We start from the raw sequence: 14,258 nt of genomic DNA on the forward strand, positions 1-14,258 counted from the left end.
TCAATGAAGATGTGAAGAAAAGGTTGTCAAAATTATCAAAAGATGTTTTAATTCATGACACATTGAAGAAAAATGAAGTTTGATTGTTATAAATTTTGGGAGGGTTACAATTTAGAGTAATTTAGAGTTTTTAGAACTTTTTATTTACTTTAGGTTACAATTACATAAGGGTTAATTATGACCATTAAGTATGAATGTTAGAACTCTTAAAATGCCTTAGTAGTTTCATTTTGAGGCTATATAAAGCCATGTATGTTGTATTTGTAAGAGACTTGGAAAATATAGTAAAAGAAGCATTTGTGCTTTCTTTAGTCAATGGCTAAGTTTCTTTGCAATTCTATGTAATTTAGGTTGCATGTAGAATCATTCAAGCTCGACATGATCAATCTTGCTTGTGGAGTGATTCGAATCTCAAACAAGTGTTCTTGCCTTAAGATATTTGATCAACAAGAATCATTCAAGCTAGACATTATTGATCTTGCTTGTGGAGTGATTCGAATCTCAAACAATGTTCTTGCCTTGAGATATTCGATTAACAAGGTAATCCGAATCTTACTCCCCTTATAGTGGTTCCTTATCTTATCATAAGGTCATTCTCATTTTTTTTTCAAGTAAATCTAACCATTATTGTTTTTCTTTTTTTTCTGTTTCTTTCTACAGGGGTAAGGACCCCAGAGATATAATTGTGGAAAGGAAAGAGGTTAGTGGAGAGAAGGGGAAAAGGTTGTTTTTTGTTTATTATTATTTTTTTATTATTATTATTTTAATTATTATTTTATAATTATTTTTTATTTTTTATTTATTTTTTAGGCTATTACGAAAGGAGTCGTATGGAAAATTCTCCACTTAATTTAAGATGTTATTGGCCTCAATCGAAGTTCAGGTTCATAATAATATATTTAATATCTAATATATTAGAATACAATATTTTATCTAAACTATATTTAAATAACAAAAAATATATCTCATTAATTTCAATATATATTTTTTATTTAACACATATAATACACATTACTTTTTTTAATATTTAATGTATCAGGTCCCTAAATATATTTTTTCACTTTTATATTAATAATTAATATTAACCCTTCAAATTAAATACATTTTTTAATTTATATTTAATATATTAAATATTAATTATTAATTATTAATGGAACCTTCAAATTTTTTTCTTTTAACTAAATTTATTTTTTGGTGTTACATGGCTCGTAGGTCTGGTAGTACTAATTAATTAAACTTTTTAATTAATCCATTTTTATTAAGTTTAATTAATCAATTTTCATTCATTAATTATATAGGTTACTCCTGTATAAACTTAGATTTATACTTGTATGTACGGTAAGACATGTGTTCATTAATCATTGTAAGCAGTCAATCATTTACGAGTTATTCGTAATTACAGCTATGTCAAATTTTTATTTTACCCCTTCATCATTGTTATCACATACAACATGTTTTTATAATAATTATGCTTTTCACAACGAGCTAGCATAACATGAAAGTAATACATATATCGTGATCGCCAAATGCATGCACATATTCATGACATGCACTCACATTCACCAATTGATTCATTCGAGATACATCGACCTAACCATTTTTATCTAGGGTTCAAACATTCTATATGGTGCTCAACATTTGGTTCTTGACCAATAAGAGGCCTCAAATTGTGCTTCGTGCCCTTGACATTTTTACCTAAAACCCTCGATGACACATACTTAGCCCTTGACCATTTTTACTCGTGGCACCTGGTATGTGTCATAATTGCACTCTTTTGAGACTCATAATGTGACTGTGGAACACTTACACACTCTAAAGTAAGTTAGTTGCTATTAGTTCAAATGACCTATGCTTAAGCCATTAGCCTCATTCTTAAAAAATGACTTAAAAAAGCAGAGTCAGAAAAAGTTTTAAAAAACGTTCGGAAATCAATTTGAGAAACAATGTTATAAACTAGCAAGTAATAAGAAACAATAACGACATTGATACCATATAACCTAGGTACAAAGAATTGACAATTAATCACATCTTCTAGCACTCTAGTTTGAAGTAAATTGACATTAACGAGAGTGGATATGACACAAATAAATTATAATAATAAAATAACAAATAACTGCTTAACAGGAACGCAAGGAAGTCATAAAAAAGTATTGGAATAGACAACTCCTAGTGATATAATTCAAATAGGATCATTAATGAGAGTTTCAAAAACTTGGCCAACTCAAAAAGATCTTTCAAACTTTCAGACTTGTCTAGTTGACTTTCAATCCCACAAGCAATTCAAAGTTTGACTTTTGATTTCATGTCTGCCATTTCAGTCAAACCAATCCTGTTCCAAGAAGTTCTTGTCGGTTCCCAAGTTTATAAATTTCATTCTCCTTCACTTTCCCAAGAAAAATCCGATTCCGATTCCTTTGTTCATCCTAAAGCCTCGAAATCCTCATGGAGACGACTGAAGAAGTTCAACTTCACAGAACAGGTATAATATTTTCCACCTTTTATAAGACGAAGATAAAAACACAATGATTTTCTGAACTCGTGGATTTTGATCAGGTAACCATAAAGACCAGAATTCAAACAAAACTCGGAAGCTCGAACGATACACGCGGTGGATTCGCATCGGCTTCTACGCCCTTTTTCTCGTGTGTGGCCAATCGGCTGCAACTCTATTGGGAAGACTCTATTATGATAAAGGAGGGAATAGCAAATGGATGGCTACATTGGTTCAATCTGCTGGCTTCCCAATTCTCCTTCCCCTCCTTTGTTTTTTCACCCAACCCACCAAATCTTCCCCCAAACAGCCAAATTTCCCCACATTTGCCTTCATTTGCTTTGCTTTTGGTGTTCTTTTGATAGGAGACAATTTGATGTATTCTTATGGCCTTCTCTATCTTCCTGTCTCTACTTACTCACTTCTTTGTGCAACCCAATTGGCTTTCAATGCACTTTTCAGCTTCTTCCTCAATGCTCAAAAGCTCTCTCCTTATATACTCAACTCTCTCGTCCTCCTCACTGTCTCGGCTTCCCTTCTAGCTCTCAACTCTGACTCCGATGCCACGACTCATTCGAGTAAAGGGAAGTACATAATCGGGTTCGTGTGCACGCTCGGTGCATCTGCGGCTTATTCGTTGTATCTTTGTCTTCTCCAGGTGTGTTTTGAGAAGGTTTTCAAGGGAGAAACATTCTCCACGGTGTTGGATATGCAGATATATCCTTCGTTTGTGGCAAGCTGCGGTTGTGTGGTTGGTCTTTTCGGAAGTGGTGAATGGAGAGGTTTGGGAGATGAGATGAGGGGATATGGAGAAGGGAGAGTTTCTTATGTGATGACTTTGGTTTGGACTGCAGTGGCGTGGCAGGTCTCCTCCATTGGTTTGTTGGGGTTGATTTTTGAGGTGTCTTCGTTATTCTCTAATGTGATTAGCACATTGGCTTTGCCTGTTGTGCCAATTCTAGCAGTGATGTTTTTCCATGACAAAATGAATGGGATGAAGGCCATGGCTTTGGTTTTGGCTCTTTGGGGATTTGTTTCCTATGTTTATCATAATTATCTTCATGAATCTAAAGCCAAGGCAACCCAACAGAGTGCTACTGATATCAATGCAGTTTGATAACATGATAAGTCTTATGGTCAGAAAACGAGGGAGACGACGAACCACCTCCCTCCTTGAGGACGAACAAGAAGATGGCGACCAGAAAGAACAGAAACATTCATAAACTTTCTATATGTATGGTTATTTCCTACAGAATCATGAATATTATCTATAGATTTGAAGTATAAATCGTCCCAAAAACTTTTCTAAACAGCTACCAAGAAAAAATCATGCAGATACATATAATTTTCTCAATTTCAGACCAGTGTTAAAGAATCACTACCGGCAACATTATGTTAAGCTTGAGGTTGTTAAGTATAAATAAAAACGAGAAGGAGAAGCTAATGTTATCGACTCAGGTGTATAAAGATTTAAGTTTATGTCGAACCATTATGTGTACCTTGGTCATTCCTTAATCTGCTTGTTTCGAGCTGCCAACCCCAAGGAATTGGTTTACTAGTTTTGCTACCAAGTTTGCAAGATTATCTGATGCTTCCTGTGTGGATGCCTCTGCATAGACACGAATAACGTCCTCGGTTCCTGATGGCCTTACGAAACAACACCCTTGAGGATATTTTGCTGCAACAGAAAATGAAAGATAACGAGAATATAGAGATCAGAGGGATATCAGTTGTCGTAATCTGAATGGAGAAAAGGATCGCCTATCTAAGGGAAACAATCAACCTAGTTGAGCTGAAATGAAGTATAAGAAACAGATCTTACTGAAAAATATGAAAATACAACTTATTAGCTAAGCAAATATAGATATCAGAGTTGTCGTTACCTGTTTCCACATTGATTGCTTCCTGTAACCCAGGTGGCTTTACAACCTCGGTTTCTGCATTAGTTGTTTCAACAGCTGTTCTATCAACGACTTTCTTCTTCAAACAGTTGCATACTGTAACGGCCCAAGTTCACTGCTAGCAGATATTGTCCTCTTTGGGCTTTCCCATTCGGGCTTCCTCTCAAAAATTTTAAAACACATTTGTTAGGGAGAGGTTTCCACACTTTTATAAAGAATATGTTTCGTTCTCCTCCGCTACCGATGTGGGATCTCACAATCCACCCCTCTTCGGGGCCCAACGTCCTCGATGACACTCGTTCCCTTCTTCAATCGATGTGGGACTCCCCAATCCACCCCTTTTGGGGCTCAGCATCCTTGCTGGCACACCGCCTCATGTCCACCCCCTTCGGGGCTCAACCTCCTCGCTGGCACTCGTTCCCTTCTCCAATCGATGTGGGATCCTCTAATCCACCCCTTTTGGGGCTCAGCATCCTTGTTGGCACACCGCCTTGTGTCCACCCCCCTTCGAGGCTCAACCTCCTCGTTGGCACTCGTTACCTTCTCCAATCGATGTGGGACCCCCCAATCCACCCCTTTCAGGGCACAGCGTCCTTGCTGGCACACCACCTCGTGTCCACCCCCCTTCGGGGCTCAACCTCCTCGCTGGCACATCGCCCAAAGTCTAGCGTTGAAACCATTTGTAACGGCCCAAACTCACCGTTAACAGACATTGTCCTCTTTGGACTTTCCCTTTTGGGCTTCCCCTCAAGTATTTTAAAACGCGCTAGGGAGAGGTTTCCACACCCTTGTAAAAAACGCTTCGTTCTCCTCCTCAATCGATATGGAATCTAACACATACGGAAGTCACAAAGAACATGCATGCTCCCACAGTCTTACAATCTGGCCTTCTACAGTAATTGAATTGATAGTGTTATTGCGACAAACAATAGCAAAATGAACAAGAACTGTAAATTACATTTATTTTCCCTCTAACTTGTCCCACAAACAATAGCTTTGCTTCTTTCCTCTCAAAAATAAAAACTAGAGAACAATATAAACTTGCTTCATAGTGAGGAAACAGACGAGCAAACCTTGAGCTGCCTACTCAGTACGTCCCGATAAAGCTCATTCCAGTCGCCGTATCATCCAATGTTTGTGCTGTAGAATAGCCTCAACTAGGAGCAAGCTACTCAGGGCATCTCCCACAGCTTGATTGATCAATTTTCTGACTGCCAGTAATCTGAAGGCTGCCTTTTCCGATTCCGAACCTGAAACATACAATAAATTAACTCCTACACGCGAAAACTGTAATAACTTCACGAGAGGGCCATCTCTTTCCCACACAAATATTACCATTAGATACATTGGAGAGCTCCAAATGAATGGGATATAACATTGAAGTGCAGTAATCTGAGAACAAGACAGTCCCATGACCATTTGCTTCAAAATAGATGCCAATATCAAATTCAACAGCTTTCTCATGCAAGTACTTTACTCCGGTTGGAGTGAATACTACTTCCAGTCCCAACTCTTTAAGATACCGAGTCGAGGCTCCATTCGCATAAGCAGTTTGGACAACACCAAGGCGGGGCTGAAAATCAATTTTGGTGGCTTCACTCCTTGCTGCCAATATCGTTAACTGTTCCTTGATGAATATGGCAAATAAAGATAATATTTTGTCCCCATCAACAAGATTGATCTTATTGGTACTTCCCGATGGCTCGGTAAAATATACGAGTCAGTCAGCATCTCCATCGAAACTAGCACACCTGAAAAGCTAGAAGCATCCAAGCATTTAATACTACCTCCGATTAAGAAAACATTTTATCATTCTCAATCATAAAAGATATATCAATAAAAAATGGTTTCCCTAATTTAAAAGACTTGCTAGAACCAAAAACTGATCTCTTTTGCAAAGACCAATGATGATGATTGTAACCGCTCAAGCCCACTGCTAGCAGATATTGTCCTCTTTAGGCTTTTCTTTTCGGGCTTCCGCTCAAGGTTTTAAAACGCGTCTACTAGGGAGAGGTTTTCACACCCTTATAAAGAATGTTTCGTTCTCCTCTCCAACCGATTTGAGATCTCACAATTCACCCCCTCAAGTACCAGCGTCCTTGCTAGCACTCATTCCTCTCTCAAATCGATGTGGGATATCATAGTTGAGCCCCCAAAGGAAGGTGATTGTGAGATCCCACATTGGTTGGAGAAGAGAATGAAGCATTCCTTATCAGAGTGTGAAAACCTCTCCCTAGCAAACGTGTTTTAAGACCTTGGGGGAAAACTTGAAAGGGAAAGCTCGAAGAGGACAATATCTGCCAGCAGTGGCTTGGGATGGGTTGGGATGGGAAAATAAAAGGCCTATTTTGTATGACACACACAATGCTAAAGAGCAAGATGTCAATTATGTGGAGTGTGAATGACATTACATAACATGTAATACACTATATGATATGGTGGGGGAAAGGGTATTGTTGCACCTACCAAGCTGCCATGTTCACCATTTGATTAATTTACAAAGTCTAAGATTATTCCCTTGTAGTCGAAGATCAAGATATTTCTTATGTGATACGCTGTCACGTGTGAGCAATATCATCGTATGATATTTTCCATAACCAAAATAAACTCAATTAATCAACAACGCAGCAATGTCAAACCTGATCCCAACATCTTGTGAACCAAAGTTTCGTGGAACTATCTTCTCTTTCTAAAAAAAATCAGCACCTACTCCTTCGTTGAGTACACCTTCTCCATTTCCTGAATTACGAATCTCAATAGCCAAGCCATTCAAGCTTTCTTTCAAAAGTTTTAACTTCTGTCCACCGACACCATTAGCTGCATCAACAACCAATTTGTCATCCCAACCACTCAGCCCACTGTTGTTTGGGCTCAAATTCAACAAGCACCTATCAAACATAAAAGTCCTTTCACGAAGTATTCCAAATAAGTCATTTTCTATGATAAGTAAACAAAATAAAACAACCTGAATGAGCCTGAAAGCTTATTGAAGTAATCAAGTTCGCCTGAAGCTTTCAAGCCTCGATTTCGAACATGAACCATCCAATGTAATTGAGGAGTCGTCAAAATTCCCATATCATGAGCTACGGCCCCAATGATTGAGCCAATTCCCTTCAATCAAGTTTAACGGTTCAAGTGAAAAAAAAATGAACATTATGTCAATCACTTGGCCTACTATTGAACTACCATTTCAAATGAAGGGCAAATACATGTTTTGCAGCATCAAGTAGAGCTTCTCCACTTGGCCTCGTATCTCTTGCCACCAGAATTTGAGCTGATTTTGATCCATCTAATAAGATATTTTCCTTCTCCACAAATCCATTGATCAACTGTTCATCAATTTAATTGCATAGCATATCTTAGATTCCAAGTCTAGTTATATTCAGAAAAAATATATGCGAGATCCCACGTCGGCTGGAAAGGGGAACGAGAATTCTTTATAGGGGTGTGGAAACCTCTCCCTTGCAGACGCGTTTTAAAAACCTTGAGTGGAAAAAGAGGACAATATCGACTGGCGGTGGGCACAATTATAGAAAAACAACAATCAACTTTCTAGTGAAACAACTCCTCCCCAACCCTCATCCTCCATGTCCCAATTTCACCCTCATGAATCATAACAGCCCAAACCCATCACTAGCAAATATGGTCCGTTTTGTTCCGTTACGTATCGCCCTCAGCCTCATAGTTTTAAAACACGTCTACTATGGAGGGGTTTCCACATCCTTATAAGGAATGTTTCGTTCCCCTCTCCAACCAATATGGGATCTCACAATCATTAACCAAATAAGAATAAACTAAGACGACAAAGACATTGTAATCGATAGTCACACTTGAATGAGATCGTGCGAGGAGGACGCATTGGCGAGGGCTTCGGAAAAAGGCTCCCACTCTTGGGTGAGCATCCCACCATTCGAGTCTGCAATTTTTACCCCACTATCTGATTCTTTGTCGTGAGAGGCCGTGATCATCAACCCGATCACCGCATCCATTTTCAAAGCTCTCAAAGCTGCAAGAATTCCCATCCTATACACCATCGAACGAAGTACCGATGCATCCTCCCTAAAACCTGCGGTTCCATATGATAGCCTAACTCCTAACAGCATAACATACACAAAAACAAGAATTATAAGCTATGAACAGCAGTATCGGGTGTAAAAGAAGATGGTAAAATTGGGGAAACGCAACCTTGAGGAGGTGGGACGCGATCAGATGAGCTAAGAAGGAGATCGCGTTGCTCTTCGTTCATGATCCCTATGCTACTCCTGTTCTCACAGATTGAGGCAACATTGCAATGAAACAGAATCAGATCGCAATACAGCGTGTAAACTGGCTATACCGATATAACATAAACATCAAAGTTTCTATTCTTCAACTAACGCAATTCGAAGATTGTAGTTGCTTCAGTAGAAAATCACAGAATCAAACTAAACCCCAACAGGTTGCGGGTGGCCAAATGATGAATGTTAGATTAGAAAACACGAGGAAGTGAGTATGGATTATGAAAAATAAAAGAAGAACGGATCTGAAAGAAAGGAACTTAAAATAAGAACTTAGAATCTTACCAGTCCGAAGTGGAGAAACGAAAGAACTGATGATGAGAGCGCGATTTCTGTGATCCGAAGCTTGAATCTAACAGGAAAGAACAGAGATGGGGTGTTAAAAACAAAAGTGATCAACCATTTGGGGGTTGAGTTATAAATTATTTAAATTAAATAGGGTTCAAATAAATAAAAAAATTTAATGTGACAAATCACGTGTCATACTTTTAGGGTGGTTTAAGGAATTGTTGTCACGATGGAACCTCTTTAGTTTTATTATGATCCTTGTGTGTTAAGTAGAAGGAATAACTACATGAACCGATAGTGGGTGACCTCATGGGAATCGGCCTCAAGGGTCATGGCTGACCCTCATGCGAGTTGGAGGGTCGCCCACGTGGTTCTTGGTTGACCAATTCTCTTGGTGGTCGACCTCTCAAGCTCGATTGACCTTCTTTAGATTTACTTCTCATCTTTTGAAATTTTACTCTTTGTGACCTTTTGGTTTAATCAGTAATTTCACTCATGACAGCTACCTCAACTCTCGAACCTGACGCTATAGGACATGCATAGTTTAGAGTCGAGAGCACAACTTTCATTGTTGGTCTATATCTCAACCATTTGACCAAGTCGATTGTCAACCTCTTCTTAAGGATGGGTCACAATCACCCTTCTTTTGAGAATCCACTTTGAGTTGACATCTTTTTGGTGGTAAACATTTGGTAATTCATTTGATTATTTCTCACCTTAGGTGTACTAATAAGAATGTTTGATTAATTCAATAAATTACAAGGATATGAAAATAAGGATATGAAAATAATAATAAATGAAAATAACAATATAAGACAAATATTATATATTTACTTTATAATAAAATATCAAATATAATATATATGATAAATTATAATTTATTACTAAATATTCTTAACACCCCACCGCAAGCTAAGCGTCGGATTTAAACGAACGTGAAGCTTGAATCTGAAAAATTCAAAGAGGTTGAGAAACACTTTTCGTGAAGATGTCAACAACCTGGTTCAGAAGAGGTGTAGAGAAACACTTTCTTGGCCATCGAAAATTACAGAGGGATTGCCGCTCAGCGGCGATGTTGCCATGGATTCGGCGAGAATATGTCTAATCCATGAAGAGGGATTGTCGCTTAGCGACGATGCTGCCTTGGCTCTGGTGAGAATATCCTAACCCCAAGAAGTAGAAGGGAAAACCTAGAGCAAGGGACAAAGACAATGTTGAAGCCGGAAGAGTCGCCACATTGGGCGAAGAAGCCAATTTTGGCTAGAAGGGCAGTCAAAAGAGTCGCCACATTGGGCGAAGGAGCCAATTTTGGCAGGAAGGGCGGCGGCAACTTGGTTGGCAAATAGGCCAGTGTGGCACCCAGATTCCGAAGGTAAATCTCTGCAAAATGTTGATGGGCTTGTCGAGATTCCGTATATTTCTGAAGAGAACACTGATGAGAATCCTAAGATTAGAATTTATGTGAAGGATGAAGGGTTGATTGGGAAGAAAATGAGAGAGACTATATTGGCCAAGGGGAAAACCGATTGGGTTGGAAAAGGTGAGGTTGTATGTACAGAGTATGACGAAAGGTGATTTGGAGGTTAATAGGGTGGAACCGAAGAGTAATCAATCGGCTCCACCTGCGGCAGCCATGAAGACTGGCCCTGCGGCGTCAAAGCCAACAGGGGTGGTGGAGAAGAAGATTAGAGGATTCAAAAGCCATTATAAAGAAAGGATCTGAGTTATTAAACCGAGAGGGTTCTGATACCATAAGAATGTTTGATTAATCCACCCCACCTATTTGAGTTTCGCTTGTTTTCTAACGTCTCGACTCCAATCGAGAAGGGAGAATGGAGTCTTACCATCTAGCCATTGGAAAGTTCGGGATCGTCAGAGAGCCGTACATCTCAAGAATCTTTGAGCAAGGAGGGATTCTAGTAGGAAGGGCAACCACTACATGTTTTGGCATAACTTACATCATAGTAATCATACGATAGCACACGTCAAATAATCATAAAACATGACATGTGCAGGGGTCATAGAGCACACGTCATTCATAAGAGTCGACTTAGGAACCAGCTTTATTCCTCCATCTTCAACCTTTGGATTCATTCATACATTTTAAAAAGTTAGAATAAAATAGGGATGTAAATATATATGTATACCCTATGTCATTTATGCATGCATGCATCATTATTAATCCATCTAATATAAGAAATTGGTTAATTACATTGAAGGAGTAAAATGCAATTGACTTTAAAATAATCGATCATTTAAAATATTAAAGTGAGTAAATTTCAAATGTGATATTTTACTTTTGTCCGAATACAAAAGCAACCTTGAAAAGATCAACATAATATAATATACTTGATTAATTAAATAATAATAATAATTTAAACTTATTATCGAATTATAAATTAATAAACAATCGTTGAATTATAATTTTATGGAAAATAAATAAAATAAAATACAAAACTTAAACTAAAAAAAAAGAAAAAAAAAAAAACATTTTCAATGTGTGGGTGTTGAACAAATCAAAAGGTCAACTATGTACAACATGTTCCGTTTGAATAAAGTCAAAAGGCACCTTCTTTTAAAATACAAGCTCTAAACTAAATTTCGTTTTAAATATTCCTTTTTTTTTTTTTTTTTTTCAAAACCCACAAACTTACTTTTACTCATTTTAAAATATTAAATTGATTTTCCCATTAAAAAAAAATCAATGCAATTACTTGTATAAACATGTATAATTAACCTTAGTGTTGGATTAATTTAGCTATTAATAAAAAAATTAATCCAAAAAGTTGAATTGGTCAGACACGCAAGATAAGCATGACCATTTGTAACGATCCAAAATTTTCTACTTAATTTAATTTAAGGTCGCTACTGTATACTTACATAAACATTGAATGTGGAAGACTTCATTTAAATTCCATAAAACATAACCTTTAACTTAAAACACAGCCATGGACTTACGTGTTTCGAAAACATCTTTAAAACGACACAACAAAAGATTAAATAAAATAAATGAGCTTTTAAGTTAAAAACATCATATTCTAGCTTAAGTCTAAAAAAATAAATACCACTATCTTATGCATGTGTCATGGTATCGAGTTGCGATATTGTCTTCAGCCGTACAGGAATGTCTGACCATAACCTGAAAAATGTAGTAGCACATGACTTTAGTATTTAAAGAAATATTCAGTAAGTGACCCCACTATTAGGGTTAAGTGCAAGAACATGCGAATGCAATGATGGTACCTATCCTTTCAATCTATTTTCCTACGGTATTTTGGACATGTACCATATACTCTAGACACAGCCCATACGTGCGAGTATGGGCTTACAAATCAGTTCGCACACCGTTGGGTCACTTTCCTTGTCAGGCGAGCATACTCTAGGAGCTCCTTAGGCCGGACACCCGTTAGAACTAATAATCATCACATCAGCGCTATGCAAACATAACGAACGTGGCCATTGGATGTACGCGTCCGTACCCTCGTGATGGAATAGGGGTATCCCCCTAAATGCATGAGCACACATAATGCATAAGGTTCCAAATATTTATACTTTTATCATTAATGAATATAACCCCGCTATCATCTTTCATGCTTAACATGTAATTTCTCATTTTTCAGTCTACGTATCATAATCCTAACGAGGTTACATGTCATTTCATTTATCCATATATCATGTCATTCATAACATGTTGTATACATACAATTTAGAAAGCATAACATAATGCTCCATGCTTTTAACATGTCATTTCATAACGTGCAATTCATACAACAATTACATCAATAGTCACACAAAACAATCTAAACATAACATATCACATCACAATATATCGTATCATAAACATATCATGTCGTAAACACTTCGTAGTCATATCGTTCATGTTAAGGATATTTAGTAATAAATTATAGTTTACCATATATATTATATTTGATATTTTATTATAAGGCAAATATCTAATATTTTCCTATTATCATAGGTATCTTTCCATTTATTGTTATTTCCATTTATTACTATTTCCATATCCTTGTAATTTATTTGATTATAAATAAGATAACTTTCACACCATTTAGGTGTGGTGGATTAATCAAACATTCACATAGTATCAGAGCCATCTTAGTTTAACAACCCCGATCCTTTCTTTTCAATGGCTTTTGAATCCTCTAATTTTCTTCTCTACCACCCCTGCTGGCTTTGACGACGCAAGGGCAGTCTTCATGGCTGCTGCAGGCGGAGCCGATTGATTACTCTTCGGCTCCACCCGATTGACCTCAAAATCACCTTTCGTCATACTCTGTACATACAACCTCACCTTTTCCAACCCAATCGGTTTTCCCCTTGGCCAATATAGTCTCTCTCATTTTCTTCCCAATCAACCTTCATCCTTCACATAAACCTTAACCTAAACCTATCAACCTTTTGCAGAGATTTACCTTCGGAATCTGGGTGCCGCACTGGCCTATTCGCCAACCAAGTTGCCGCCGCCCTTCCTGCCAAAATTGGCTTCTTCGCCTGATGAGGCGACTCTTCCGACGGCCCTTCTCGCCAAAATTGGCTCCTTCGCCCAATGTGGCGACTGTTCTGGCTTCAACATTGTCTTTGTCCCTTGCTCTAGGTTTCCCCTCCTACTTCTTGGGGTTAGAAATATTCTCACCAGAGCCAAAGTAGCATCATCGCTAAGCGACAATCCCTCTTCATGGGTTAGACATATTCTCGCCGAAGCCAAGGCAGCATCGCCGTTGAGCGGCGATCCCTCTGCAATTTTTGATGGCCAAGAACCGGGTTGTTAGCATCTTCATGAAAAGTGTTTCTCAACCTCTTTGAATTTTTCAGATTCAAGCTTCACATTCGTTTAAATCCGACGCTTAGCTTGCGGTGGGGTGTTAAGGATATTTAGTAATAAATTATAGTTTACCATATATATTATATTTGATATTTTATTATAAGGCAAATATCTAATATTTGCCTTATGATAGATATTTGCCTTATAATCATAGGTATCTTTCTATTTATTGTTATTTCCATATCCTTTAATTTATTTGATTATAAATAAGATAACTTTCACACCATTTAGGTGTGGTGGATTAATCAAACATTCACAGTTCCCTAACTTATCATAGCTTAAACGTTCTTATACCCATCACAATCATATCGTTACGTGAACGTACCTTAGTCATATCATCACAGGAACGTATCCTAACGCTATTGTTCTATCAATCTATCACAAACCTATCACTTTCTACCCATATCCTAACCATATTCTTTCATCAATCTCCCCTATCCATAGCACTCTAGTATATAACC

General features: G+C 37.6%; 1 protein-coding gene and 1 pseudogene across 1 annotated transcript; one reads left to right on the plus strand and one right to left on the minus strand.

Moving 5' to 3' along the window:
- Positions 1-2,133: 2,133 nt before the first annotated feature.
- Positions 2,134-3,781, plus strand: LOC111468848 (probable purine permease 11). The gene is made up of 2 exons (XM_023113978.1): positions 2,134-2,479; positions 2,554-3,781. The coding sequence occupies exons 1-2, from the start codon at positions 2,443-2,445 to the stop codon at positions 3,606-3,608; spliced, it is 1,092 nt and encodes a 363-aa protein (XP_022969746.1). The 5' UTR covers positions 2,134-2,442; the 3' UTR covers positions 3,609-3,781.
- Positions 3,782-3,810: 29 nt separating this feature from the next.
- On the minus strand, positions 3,811-9,036 carry LOC111469205 (annotated as a pseudogene).
- Between the last annotated feature and the right edge of the window lie 5,222 nt (positions 9,037-14,258).

The sequence above is a fragment of the Cucurbita maxima genome, unplaced genomic scaffold (genome assembly GCF_002738345.1).
Source record: "Cucurbita maxima cultivar Rimu unplaced genomic scaffold, Cmax_1.0 Cma_Scf00002, whole genome shotgun sequence".
Taxonomy (NCBI): Eukaryota; Viridiplantae; Streptophyta; class Magnoliopsida; order Cucurbitales; family Cucurbitaceae; genus Cucurbita; species Cucurbita maxima.